At 39.1% G+C, this 14,456-nt stretch overlaps 1 protein-coding gene across 5 annotated transcripts in view; it reads right to left on the bottom strand.

The window, feature by feature from the left end:
* Positions 1-14,456, bottom strand: part of LOC149317568 (oxidation resistance protein 1-like) — a 340,865-nt gene that overhangs the window by 272,768 nt on the left and 53,641 nt on the right. For 4 of the 5 annotated variants that reach the window (XM_089517823.1, XM_089517827.1, XM_089517825.1 and 1 more), the window contains exon 2: positions 1,896-1,976. In XM_089517823.1, the coding sequence (XP_089373949.1) occupies positions 1,896-1,912 (17 nt within the window). In that variant the 5' untranslated portion in view covers positions 1,913-1,976. Of the gene's footprint in view, positions 1-1,895; positions 1,977-12,038; positions 12,096-14,456 lie in introns of those variants that run through there. The other variant, XM_089517824.1, reaches the window with a different exon arrangement.

Genomic DNA, 14,456 nt, shown 5'->3' with positions numbered 1-14,456 from the left:
AACACATCTGGAATATTGTGTACAGTAATAGGTCAACACATCTTGCAAAAGTGTATTCTAGACTTTCAAAGGGCATGTAAAGGGGAAATCAAAAAGAGAGTACAGCAACTGTCTTATGGGGGAAAAAGTTGCACTGGGAGTGTTTAGCATAGAAAAAAGATGGGCAAAGAGAACAATGATTTTAACAATATACATTGTTCCACGAAAGAATATAGTGAGAATCTTTTCTCTCTCTTTCATAAGATTACACTCAGAGTGAGTCACTAATGCTAAACAATTGGAGACTGGGGACAGATAAACAGAAGTAACTCTTCACACAGAAAGTTAGCCTGTGGGACCCACTGCCACAAAATGTAGTTACGCTTTCCAGCTTAGATTGTTTTAAAAGAGGACTGAATAAATTCATAGAGACTGGGCCTTAGAATAGTTACTAGTCAGGATGGATATATATCATATCCAACCTCAGGGACTGTATACCTCTGTATATCAGTTGCCAGGGAGTGTGGGGTGCAAGGTACAATTGCATTCATGTCCTGCCCTTGGGCTTTACATAGGCAACTGATTTTGTATGAACAGAAGGTTCCACTAATTAGATCTTTGGTTTCATCCAAGAGGGCTGTTCTTAGGTTTTTGAACCATTTGTCACAATTTACAGCAATGAGGTACACTTCAACTTAAAATAAAACTAGCAGGCAATGGCAGCACAAAACAGCAATAAAAACCAAAAATAAATCCAGAAGCTCAAAAATTATTAATGAAACATCCAGGATTTTTTTAAAGGTCATTTCCTAGTGATATGTGTCTGGCACAGAAAACACTGAAGATGGGTTAGCATAGTGCTTCTCAATTATTTTCTGTCACGCCCCCCTAGGAAGAAGAAAACATTTCACGCCCCCCGCGCGACTGTAAATAGTATCATTTGTCTATAAAATCGTTATAAGTACACCTCTGCATAACAGAGCCTCGCGCCCCCACTGGGGGGCCCGCCCCACTATTTGAGAAGTACTGGGTTAGCACCAGACAAGTAGGGAGACAATTCTACAATTTGTGCATCATTTGTGCATCATTGCTCCAAAAGCCTTGTCTTTCATCACCATTTATCTTATGTCTGTATAAAGCTGTATAAAGCAACACAAAGCAGGGCCTGTCACACAAGAGCAGACAACACTTTAATTTCCCTGACTAAAACCTGTGCTTGACTGTGTAACTTTAAAACCAAGCACCCTGATTTGTACCAAGAAGCATATTGGGAAACAGTGGAAATTTTCTGCTTCTGTAATGAAGTTTCCAAATAGCAGCAGTCAGAACATTCAGACACATATTTACATCTGTTTATCAACACTGTATGCTCAGCACCTTATTTCCTGCCAGAAATCATGGGTGATGCAGCCAAATGCCATAATCTGGTGGCAAATGATGTCCAGATCTTGGGATTTGTTATCAAGGAGCGTCCCCAAGAAACCTCTCCTGGCCTGTACTCTCCTTCCAGTTCCACCTCCCTATATTCCAAGTAAGGTGCCCCTTCTTTCATAATGAAAGGGGAGAACATAAAAGAAGGCTGAAGCATAGAGAAGGGGGATTGATCTGTTGAAAGTGGACACTCAAACAAGTTAAGGGCTTTTGTGTGTGCTGGAGCAGACCAACTGATTCTGGGTGCAGCAAGCGAGTGCTCATTCATCCATGATGTAAACAAATATAATTCATTGCAATGTGTCCCTGGAAGGCATATTTTGATTCAACAAATCAAGCTTTATTAAACAAATGGATCCATCAGTATATATAAAATTGGTATTTTAATTCTATATTTTCTTGCTAGATTTGAGAGAGAGAGAGAGAGAGAGAGAGAGAGAGAGAGAGAGAGAGAGAGCATGACATGACAAAAGACAAACACTGACCTTTTAGTACTAAACATAATGGTAGGTGATGTACTTCACATATATGAGAAACCAGCACTCAGACGTCTTGTTCTAGTTGACCTGGTAGGAGAGATGGGGAAAAATGTGAACTTTCATACTAAGCAGAAAACTTGGAACTACTGCTTTAAACAAATATTTCCCATGTAGGATACAAAAGCCCAAATGAGCACTGCTATTTATTCACTGTCATCTCTGGCACAATGATGGGCAGCAACATAAACATCAGCACTCAGAAGTAAAATGCCAAAGGAAGAGAATGCAAGCCATCTTTTCACTACACAATGATTCTTACTGCCAGGGTTGTGAATTCAAACTCAGCTCAGTTAATTGGTCATCACATACATAGGCTAAAATCCAATGTACCCTCAACTGTATTGTAAATATTGCATGTAGAGATATGCTATGTTAGCACAACAATCACATGAAAAATAGAAACACTGTACAATACATGTCAATGACATGATGATACTGTGCAAAGAGCAATGCTCAGCTGCAATGCACAATGTTGCTGTATGTTCAACTCTGCTTCTGTCACTGTCAGTAGACTATGTCCATTGTTGTATGATAAGCAATAAACTGCCCTGTATGAGTAGCTTTTTAGACAATGAGGAGTAGGGTGTGTCATCCCCATTCACCAGTTGACCAGTTATCTGAGCAGGACTCATGGCAGAGCCATAATATATATTCAGGTGCTGAGTCAGAATTAAAAATTCTCATAATGCTAACTATTGCTGTTACAACACAGAAATATTCAAAGATTTAACAACTCTCATAACTTAAAAAAGAGAAAAGAGAATGCTATTGGAAGGCTCTCAGCAATGCCAATACTCAAAAGCAAATATTTTAGTTTGTTCAGGATACTCTTAAATTAAATTAGATTTCACTGACAGAATGGTTTTGGCTACAAAATCTGTCCTTAATTTGGAAAATGCCTTAGGGAACTTCATTTCAGCACAGCCATTTTGATGTCATTCCAGGTAAAATGTCTTGTTAGCTCTAGCTGATAAAGCAGTGCCATGAAAAAGGAGTAAAAGAGCAAAAACACTGGACTGTATCCTTCATTACTCTCAGTTTTGGCAGTGACATTTTCGTCTCAGTTCCTCCAATTTCCCATGATTTATTACCACAGCTATTCTCTCTTTCTATTAGAAGCAAGTGCACAACTTTCTATTTCACAATCTGTAAATTAAATATAGATAGGTATATGGAAAACTTAAGTTAGCTGAGTTTCCTGATGTCTACCTTGAAGGGTGTGCATTGCAAGAATTTTCCCCCTCCCTTGGAAATCTGTATGCATTTCTGGAAATCATTTTCTAAATGTATATATTTGAGAGCACATTTTGGAAATGTACACATTTTTCCTCTCTTTGACTAGGGTGTTTCTATGCAGTTTATTAATAATTGCATTTTATGCTCATCTTTCAAACCCACAGATTTATCAAACATATTTCTTGCACTCACAAGCTGGTAAGCAGGTGCTTCTCTGACTACAGACTGTATTTTGGTCCAAGAAGTCAATGTCATGGAACAAGATACTTTGAAAGATATCATAAAATGAATGTGACACCGGACAATTCTGTGGTGCTTTAATATGCCCTAACCTCTTTGGTTTTGCTCCAAGGATTGGTAGGATAATCTCTATTATCTTTTATGGATATATAAGGTTTAAGACTCTAAACTTTAGAGCTATGCCCTGTCCCATAAACTTCCTTGCTATTCCAAGCAAGAAAATCCTACTGATTTTAATGAAGCTTACTTTCAAGTGCAGGTACATAGGGATGTTGCCTTAATGGGATAATGGTCACTTGCTTACGCACAACTAATTGAAGTACAGCCCTCACCCCACAGCCCATCTTATTGGCTAAGTATATAGACTAATGAAACGGTAACAAGAGCTTATTAAGAAACAGGTCACCTTTAACCCATCAGATTATTGCCTGTGACAAGATGACAATGAGAGTTGACAGGGATGTAGCCAATAGATGTAATCTAGTTTCATTTGAAAACAGCTTTTGAGACAGAGCTGTGTAAAGTACTGATAACAGTATAATTGCTAATGTGTGCTGCCTTGGAGAGAAACTTAAAGCTCTATGATGGTATGAGAGTTCTGTTAAAGGAGAAGTAACAACATATTCCATATCTTTGTTTCATTACTGTAGCAATGAATTTTTATAGGGGAATTTTTCTGTTAATTACTAGGGTGTGCTACAAGCAATCTTCTGTGGAACCGTTTGCCACCTGTATACTGAGAGAAAAGAAATCAAAGGAATTTCACAGAGGCAGAATTCTCTAACTGAAGTGTTTCTTTTATTAAGGGGGAAAATCACACAACAATCCACCTTCATTCACACATGCATACAAGAATTAAGGAAATCAGGAGTTAGCTTTGGAATAGTTGGAGGCTGAACTAACAGCAGTACTTACACAAGACAAGGCTTGACTCCAGGTACAATTGTGATGGGGATCATGTGGGATATGGCTATTTTGGTGAGCGGGGGGGGACGGATATATCAGGACCGGTTATTGTTCACAGTGACAGAGTGTCACCATGCCTTCCAACTAGTCCACTAACAAAGGATTTGGGAGATCTTTTATAGGCCAAAATTAGCCTGACAGCAAAGGTGTTTGTCCTACATCAAAGGAAATCAAATCTACATTGTAAAGGATCACTTGATCTGGTGATGTTTGGGGTGAGAAATGGAGTTGTAAATCAGCCTTATTGGGCATGTCTGGCAGAACATCCTGCCTGAATCACCTATCTTCCTGACTTCGGAGGTGTCAAAGTTTCTCATTTGCAACTCCCAAACTATTCTGTTTAATATGCCTGTGGGGTAGTGTAGACATGATCACTTGCCTTGGAGTTCATGGCTGCTCCAAGTGCAAAGTTCATTTGGGGCCATAAGGAGAATGCACAAACACCAAAATTCAGAAGATTTCAGTTCTCGTAACATTACATTCACTGGTAGGATGCAGTATACTGACAAGACAAAGCAACATAAAGGTGATTGGCTTACATAATAGAGCCAATAAAGTGTGGTGGCTACAGGTTGGGCTAGAGAGAGAAAAGAGCTTGGAAATGTTGCCTTTTTAAAGGAAAACAATTCTCAGAATCTGCTAGCCAGCAAAGACAGTAGTCATGCTATCTATGGAATCCTGATAGCTATAGTCCAAAAAAAGTAATTTTCTAAGTTCTGAGTCAAAAAGGCTTGTGATTCACATTCCTGTACTCATTTGATCATCTTGGCTCAGTCAGGCGCTGTACAGACTGTTCGAAAAGGGCAGCCTGCCAGCAGCCTAATTTCCTCCAGAGGAAAGTTGCAGCAGCCAAACCATGTAGCTTCCCTCCGGAGGAAAAAGAACCCGGGAATACTGGGTTCTTTTTCTGCCGCCACTGTTATGTTGCGAGTGCGCCAATGGCACACTTGTGATGTAGCTGACGCAGCAAGAAGTGCAGATGCTATGTGTCTGTTACGTCACAATGGCAGCACCAGTGTACACTGGGCGCCGCCACTGTAGCGCCGCCAGTCCGTATTAGGCTTAGGGACCGTGCGGTTGCTGCGTGGTTCCTAACCCTAATTGCACTGCTGCCATGCTACAAAGGGCCCGTCTGCCCTGGGCCTCAGTCTCTCTCAGTCTAACCCTGTTTGGGTTACTGTAAAAATCATGGGAAGCAGGACATGCATGGCATCCTGAAAGGAAGGACAGCATAAAATATAGACTAAATATTTATTTGTTCTATTTTTATTTGCAGGTTGTGCCTGATCAAGATAATGTTACCCATGCAATTCAGTGACATTCAGTTTATAAAGCATTCCCCAATATATTTTCCTGTGTGACTATAAAATTATAGCATTTTATGAGAGGGCATTAAATTGCAATTCTCAAATTTGCAATGTACTAAATGTAGAGAGAACAGCAGAAAGCTTGGGAAAGTTACTTTTTAAATGATTTAGCCAGGCTGCCTGGGAAATTCTTGGAACTGTAATTAAAAAAAAAAAACTTTTCTAAGGTATAGGTAGCATAGCAAAAAAACCAACCCCCCCCCCCCCCACTAAAAAGCAAAATACATATTTGCTTTCACATAAGATGAGCCATGCTTCATGCGGTGGACATTATTTATTCATATATTTACTTACTATGTGCCTTTCCCCCAATACTGGGATTCATAGTATCCCACAACATGACAAAAAGAAAAAGCAACAACTAAAAACACACACTAAAATATTAAATAACTATTAAATAGATTATCATATTAAAACAACTGAATGTATGCCCACTAAAAGCACATTCAGGGGGAGGGGAGTACAGCACTATCAGTTAAAAGCTCCTTCTGCACCTTCAGGTTAATTGCCAAAAGCTTGCCAGAATAAAAACATCTTCATAGGCTTTTGGCAGAGGACAATGGAGCATAGTGGCTAGCCTCTATTCACAGTCTACAAATAGCTACTAAGAAAGGCCCTCTCCCATATTTTCACTAAACATGCCTGTGAATGTGGAGGGACTAAGTTTGACTGGATTGGGCAACAATTCTGGTCTTTGACAAAGAACAACAGAAGCAATGTTTGAAAACCAGTGTTTGAAAACCAATGTCTGAAAACTTAGTACATGCAAATCCATCCCTTGATTTCTTTGCCCTTGACAGCTGGCCTTCCAGAGCATACCCAGTCTCATCTCCTTTTATAACCTAAGCAGGAATCTGAACAAATTCTGCCAAGAAAACTCCGTGATAGTTTCACCTTAGGTTCACCATAATTCAGAAATGACTTGAAGACACATAACAACAATGGCCAGGCCTGGTTAGTATTCAGATGGGGTGCCGCTACAGAAAACTGAAATCTCCAGGTAGGGATTGGAAACCCTGAACAGTAGCTGCTACTCAGAGTTGATAATACCAGATTAAATTAATCAGTAGTTTGGTCAGGGTCTCACTGGGGCTCTGTGGTAGCATAATTCCTGTTTATGCTGGCAGTTGTGATTTTTAAGGCCTTGTGATGCTTTCTTATGGAAGGAGCTCTCTGTTCATCTGCAGCGTAACAGGTTTACTTATAGGTCAGGCAGGGCTCCACTACCCATGACTAGAATAGACAATGACTGACCATGGGGTCCACTTGGAAGATGATTCAAACTGCCCTCACCACTATTGAGCTGCCTGCCTCTGGCATCTACATGTAAGTACATCAGAGGAACTCTATGCTCTACCAACTTTATAGGATCTTAGCCTCTAACTCAATATATGGAAGTTTTCTCTGTTCTGAAACTGTTCCCATTCTCAGTGAGTCCTGTTTCTAAAATTCATAATATTATATGCATCCCACACTGGACTTAATGAAGCAGAATAGAGAAAGAAATAAACTTCAGTCCTTGGGCCAGAAATAAATAAGGGGTTGGTGAAAACTCCAATGAAGTTATGGATTTGAGAAAGCATGAAAATAATTTGAAATGTGCCAGTATGGATAGATGGCTCATTTGGAAACAAACAAGATGCAGAAAATAATGTGGACAGATGTTGTAACTGAGCATATATGAATAGATGCCACTTCCCAAAATGATTTATTTCAAATCTGCACACTAGCTACTATGACAGTATGACAGACCTAACTTTTTAAATATATGGAGACTCGTAATTTACTATATGGAGACTAGTTATTCAGCTAGAGTAAAGTATTGGCAAGCAGGACTGTGGAGTTGATATGCCAAACCATTAACACTGCCCCTACTTCTTCGATTTTTCTACTGTCTAACTGTGGCGGGGTACAGACCGCCAAAAAGAGGTGCCTCCTCAGTGCCTCCCAAAGGCGGCTCCTGTTTGCGGTGCCACAAAGCGCCAAAGATGGCGCAGTTGCATCACAGCTGCGCAGTGCCATTTAGAGGTGGCGCAGCTACGATGTAATCATTGTGCACGGCGTATTATGGCGCTGCGTAACTGCAGTTCATGCATGATGTGCTAGGGTTGCGGTGTGTGTGCATGCACCGCCCCGAGGCAACCCTAGCATGTCGTGGACATGCCGCAAAGGGCCCATCTGGACAGGGCCTTTGATGCCAGCTACCATTCCTTAATAAATGGCAAGTGTTCACAGTCTGCATTCCATATCCATGGATTTTATATCCACAGATTCAACCACCCACAGACTGAAAATATTCAAAAATATATAAATTTCAAAAAAACAACCTTTGATTTTGCCATTTTATATAATGGACACCATTGAACTATGTTTTATACTTAATTAATAACCTGAAGGACATCCCAGCAGACTTTAAAGATTAGATTTTCATCTCTAATTCTAAGTGGCCAGGAGCCACATGAACTATGGACACAAGCCAGTGAGGAATGCAGAAAGATGAATGCACAATGCAGAGAGATGAAAGAGGAATGCACAAAGATGCTATCTATAACCAAAAAAGAAAACCAAGAATCAATGGATGACAGACAAAATACTTTAAGCAATAAAAAACAAACAAGAATCAAAAATAGAGGGAACCAGGAATAGAACCATCATCATGAATGCAACTGTCCAACAATTAGCATGTAAAGACAAAGAGAACTACTGTAATAATCATTGCAGAGAAGTAGAAGTGAGCAACAACAAAAAAAGAAGAAGAACAAGAGACCCCTTCCACAAGAGATCTGTGAAATAAAAAGGAATTTAAAACCAATAGTGGGGATGCTCTATGATTAGCAGAGGAACATAATACATAACCAAGAAAATAAAAAGACAATGGAACCGATAGACAGAAGAACTATATAAAGGAGAAGAAAAGATGTATGATACATGGGAAGAAGATTCATACAGTTATGAACCCCAAATTCTGAAAAGTAAAGCAAAAGCAGCACTAACAGCAATTAAAATGATTAAATCATCAGGAACTAACAGCAAGATTAACAGACCTACTGCTGTTTACAGAGACAGAATCAGTTCTAAATAAGATCTAGTAACAATCTAGGAAAATCTAAATAAAACTTTAGTTCTAAATAAAATCTAGCAACAAATTTGGAAAACAAAACCATGGCCCACAGATTGGAAGTGATCAATATACATTCCATTCTCCAAAAAGTGGGAGACAAAAGAATACAGTAACTATAGGACAGGGGTAGGCAACCTATGGCCCGCGGGCCGGATCCAGCCCGGCGAGGCCTTGGGACCGGCCCCAGCCTGGTCCTGCCGCCAATTGCCGCCGGGGCCTTTGGCCTATCAGGAGGAGGCAGGCAAGGGGGGCAAGGGGGAGCAAACGGTGGGCAAGGGGGGCAAGGGGGCAATTGTCTATAGAAGCCTCAGAAACATGCATTTATATTAACATTTTTTTAAAATCAGCAAATTTTTTCGCGTGTCCTCCATTTTTTAAAAAAAAGTGCCCTCCATTTGAAAATTCTGTCCTACATTTGTCCTGGTTTATTTATTTATATAATTTTTAAAAATTATTAAATTATTTATTTTTTTGCAGTTGTCTGAGGGACAGCAACCTGGCCCCCGAGTCAAAAAGGTTGCCTACCCCTGCTATAGGACCACTGCATTGATTTCCCATGCAAGCAAAGTCATGCTCAAAATTTTACAGCAGACGCTCCTGTAATATATGGAGCAAGGAATTGCAGAGGTGCAGACTGGGTTCAGGAAGGGAAGAGGCATTGGAGATCACATTGCAAACATACAATGGATAATGGAGTGCACCAGAGAATTCCAGAAGGAAATAAGCTTGTGCTTTATAGACTATAGCAAAGCCTTTGACTGCATAATCACAAAAAGCTATGGACTGCTCTTAGAGAGTTGAGTGTCCCAATACATTTGATTGTTCTGGTCTGCAATCTATACTCAGGACAAGAGGCTACCATTAGAACAAAATACAGAGAAACCGAGTGGTTCTCTAATGAACAGGAAGTCAGACAGGGATTCATTTTATACCCTATTTGTTCAACTTATAAGTAGAAAGTATCATACACAAAGCAGGCTTAGACATGGAAGAAGGAAGAGTGAAGATCAGATGAAGGAACATCAACAACCTAAGATATGCAGATGAGACCACAATACTAGAAGAAAATAACAAAGTCTTTTTAAACAATTACTACGGAAAGTCAAAGAAACAATAAAGGCAGGTTTAATACTGAACATTAAGAAAACTAAAATAATAACTATGAAGGATCTATATAAATTTAGCATAGTTGATGGGGAAATCAAAATAGTTACAGATTTCCCATATCTTAAATCAATAACTGACCAGAATAGAAATTGCAGTCAAGACATCAGAAGACTAGGTCTGCAAAAGACAACTATGAAAGAACTAGGTAAGAGCCTAAAGTGCAAAGATATACAACTGAACACTAAAGTGAGGATTGTTCATACCATATTATTTCCCATAACTATCTATGGTTGAGAGAGCAAGACAGTGAAGAAAGTGACAAAAAGAAAATCAACTCATTTGAGATGTGGTACTAGAGAAGAGTTCTTTTTAAAAAAATAACAATGTTTTATTGAAACTAAAGTTCATACAATGAATTTCGTATATATATTTTCTACATTCTGTTACAATTTATCTGAATATCTTTTATATCCCACCTCAGTGCTCTCCTTCCCCGGAGCCATTTTCAACCTTATATTCCATCCAAAATCTCAATTCCTCTCGTGGAGGTAATCTTCGATCTTCTTTTCTCAATACTTTGTCAATGAATTATTTCCAAATTTCATCAGTCACTTCTTTTCCATAACACCTTTTTTCACTTTCAATCTGCATGTCAATTTATCGTTATTCACCAATTTCCATACCTTTTTATACCACTCCCTGGAGAAGAGTTTTGCAGATACAGTGGGTGGCTAAAAATGTAAGCAAATGGGTCCTGGATCTGAATTCTTCCTAGAAGCCAAGATAACTAAATTGAGGCTGTCATATTTTGGGCAAATCATGGGAAGGCATGACTCATTCGAAAAAATTACAATGCTCTGAAACATAGAAGGCAGCAGAATGAGAGGAAGATCATACACCAGATGGATAAACTCAGTCAAAGAGAACATGGCCTTAAGTCTGCAGGGACTGAGCAGGGCTATTGAGGCTAGGGTGTCTTAGAGATGCCTCATTCACAGGGTCGCCAGAGCTTGAAGTCACAATCACAGAATCATACACTTGAAACCATCCAGTCCAAGCCCCTGCCATGCAGAAACTCACAATCAAAGCATCCTTGACAGATGGCCATCCAGCCTCTGTTTAAAGGCCTACAAAGAAGGAGACTGCACCACTTTCTGAGGGAGTGTATTCCACTGTTGAAACAGCTCTTACTGTCAGGAAGTTCCTCCTAATGTTGAAGTGGAATCTCTTTTCCTTGCACCCTTGAGGGCAGTTAACAACAACAACTAATATTAATTAGTAATAAAAGTACTGTACAGTCGGCCCTCCTTATACATGGATGTTTTATACACGGATTCAAGCATACATGGTTTGAAAATGTTGAAAAAAAGTATAAATTTCAAATCTCAAACCTTGATTTTCCATTTTTTATAAGGGACACCATTTTGCTATATCACTATATTTAATGGGACTTGAGCATACACGGATTTTGTTATTCACAGGGATTCTTGGAACCAAAACCCAGCAGATAACAAGGGTCCAGTGTAGTAAAATGGCAAACAAGGCATTTCATCAAAACTGTGTGAATCATCAGGCTACTTAAAATTGCCAGAACACAAAATATATTTATATGAATAAAATTTCTGAACAAGAAACTTTCCTAAATCCCTATGAAAGTAAATATGCAGCAAACTAAAGGTAATGCTAAAAGTTTTCCTTTGACAAGATTGTCAAGTCATGTCCAACTGCAGGGGGAGGTGCTCATCTCCATTACTAAGTTGAAGAGCCAACATTGTCAAAGACAACTCTGTGATGATGTGATCAGCATGACAGCACAGAACAATGTTACCTTCCCACCAAAGTGGTACCTATTTATCTCCTTACACTTTTACATGCTTTCAAATGGCTAGGTTGACAAAAGCTGGGACCAGGCATTTACTATTACAGGTTTTTATTATGAAGCTAGAGTTGGTACTTTCTCAAGAGTGCTGATCTAAAGTGAAAGAGACCCAGATTCAAGCCTCAATTCAGCTGTGAAGCTCATTCTTTGATTATGAATGTGTGAATCACTACCTTTTCATTCCAAGTTATCTTTCAGGGTTCTTATGAAAGGTCTGACCTCCTGGGCTGAAAAGTGAGATAAAAATTAAATTAATTAACGTTTTACAAGTATGAATAACCATGATTCTAGCCATCTTAACCATGTTACATCTTTATACATTTTTTTATTTTATTTACTTATTAAAATATGTATATCCAATCCTATATCATAAGATCTTTGAGCAGCTTAAAATACAACCTGCATAAGCAATTTGAAACAATAAAAATAATTTAAACATTCTAGAAATGTATTAAACAATCAAACCAATTAACACTAAATAATTTGAAAAGTTAAAATAGTCTAAAATGTTTTGAAAATTATAGGTAAAGGCTGGCTGTACATAGATACAATGTGTTGTTTGTTGTAGTTCCCTGGAGGACCATGCATGAGCTGGAAGAAAAATAAATTTTCAAACCCCACCTAAAGGCTTTCTTCCAGAAATAAAGATAGATTCACCAAGAAAGAAGAGAGAGTGATCCAGACAAGACAACTGGAGAACTACAATATTCTTTTCTAAAATCTTATACAGCTGAAATTTGTCAATATTTTGTTGCAAAACCTTCTAACAGTTGTCCAGGATTTAATAACGTTGTTTATTGGGATTGCGTCTCTAAGCTTGTTAATATAATCGTCTTACACAGTGGCTCCCTTTTATGAATTAATTATTTTGTGCCTGTAGCATGTTCAGTTTAATCAAGTATTCTTCCTCTTGCTAGGCAAAGCTTTAACAATTACATTCTTACTCTGAACACTGCAGGGTTTTTCTGTCCTATTAGCATCCCTCTTTCTAGATTAATCTGATGTCCATTCCCTCTAGTTCTTCTTTTACGCACATGTCTTTCCTCTCTTGCATTGGAAATATGACAGGATACTTAGCCAACTGCAGTTACCAATCTCCTTTGTATCTTTGTAGCCTTTACAATAATCACACGCACATCAAATCAATGTGTCGCTAAGGCCGTGTCAAGTAACTCTGTCCACAGCACTGGAATACTTTGAAGATCGGCTTGCCCCAGTTCTTTGCCCCCGTGCATGCTGCTAATGATTATGTCACCTTCTTCTTCATAATTGCTCAGTCTGGCTAACAATCTACAGAGAAACACACAGTTAAATCACAAATTACAAATATCTAAAATAATGAATTACAAATATCTGCCAGAATACAATAAAAACATCTTACAGCAAATCCAACACTGACCTATTTCTGTGAAACCTTGTATAAAGATTTAAAAAACAACAACACCAAAAACCTACTGTCTGAAATACAGATGAGCGGAGAACCATTAGATCACTGAAAGAAGTGAGTTACATAAACAGGTTCTCATTGAGAAAAGCCTGTACACATGATCTTCTGCAGCATAAATACTTTGACACATGGTATTTGCTGTCTTGCAGGTATGCCTTTCTCCTCTCACCCCTGCTGTTTGTTGGTTAGTCCAGACCCCACCACTTCAGTGATTACAAAAAGAAGGCAGGCATAGCATTGCCACATTTGCTTTATTTTACTAGAATACTTTACTAGAATACTTTACTAGAATGAGGGAAGACTCTGTTGGTTACTGTGGAAAAGCCAGTCATGATATCAACATTCTCCTATTCAAACTACAAACAGTAATACTCTGCTAGGTAAGAGGCTGGGATTCCATTCAAATAGATCTTAGACAGCAATGTAAAAATATCTTGTTGGATGACACAAAGTGACCCATTTATCTAGCATTCCATTTTCAACAGCAACCAGATTGGTGATCTGGGCAGTCAAAGACATAGCCAACCATTTCTTGCCTGACCTTCATACAGTTGGCCCTCTTTATCGGCACAGGTTTGGTTCTGGACTCCCACATGGATACCAAAAAATGTGGGACCGCAAGTCCCATTAATGTCAATGAATGCTGACAAGTGTGTGGCCATGTCGGCATGGCTGCTTCTACGTGGCACTACTGACAATCATGGGGCGAAGGCTTTCATGGCCGGCATCCATAGTTTTTTGTGGGTTTTTTGGGCTATGTGGCCATGTTCTAAAAGAGTTTATTCCTGACATTTCGCCAGCATCTGTAGCTGTCATCTTCAGAGAATGCTGACAAATAACAAAAGTAATTGTTATTGTGTAAAACTTGTTTTCTGCTGCTCCAGGGAACAGGACCTGGAACAATGGATGCATGCTACAAGAAATGTGATTCCAGCTCAACATTAGGAAAACCTTCCTGACAGTAAGAGCTGCTGGACAGTGGATGGAATACAAACCTTGAAGAGTGGTGGCTTGTCCTTCTTTTGAGGTTTTTAATCAGAGGCTGGATAGCCATCTGTTGGGGGGTGATTTGATGGTGAGTTCCTGCATGGCAGGTGGTTGGACTGGATGGCCCTTGTAGTTTTTTCCAACTCTGTCATTCTAA

The sequence above is a fragment of the Sceloporus occidentalis genome, unplaced genomic scaffold (assembly GCF_023333645.1).
Source record: "Sceloporus occidentalis isolate IW3139 unplaced genomic scaffold, rSceOcc1.0.p SCAF_3, whole genome shotgun sequence".
NCBI classification, from domain to species: domain Eukaryota; kingdom Metazoa; phylum Chordata; class Lepidosauria; order Squamata; family Phrynosomatidae; genus Sceloporus; species Sceloporus occidentalis.
This window is presented reverse-complemented; position numbering and strand designations above follow the sequence as displayed.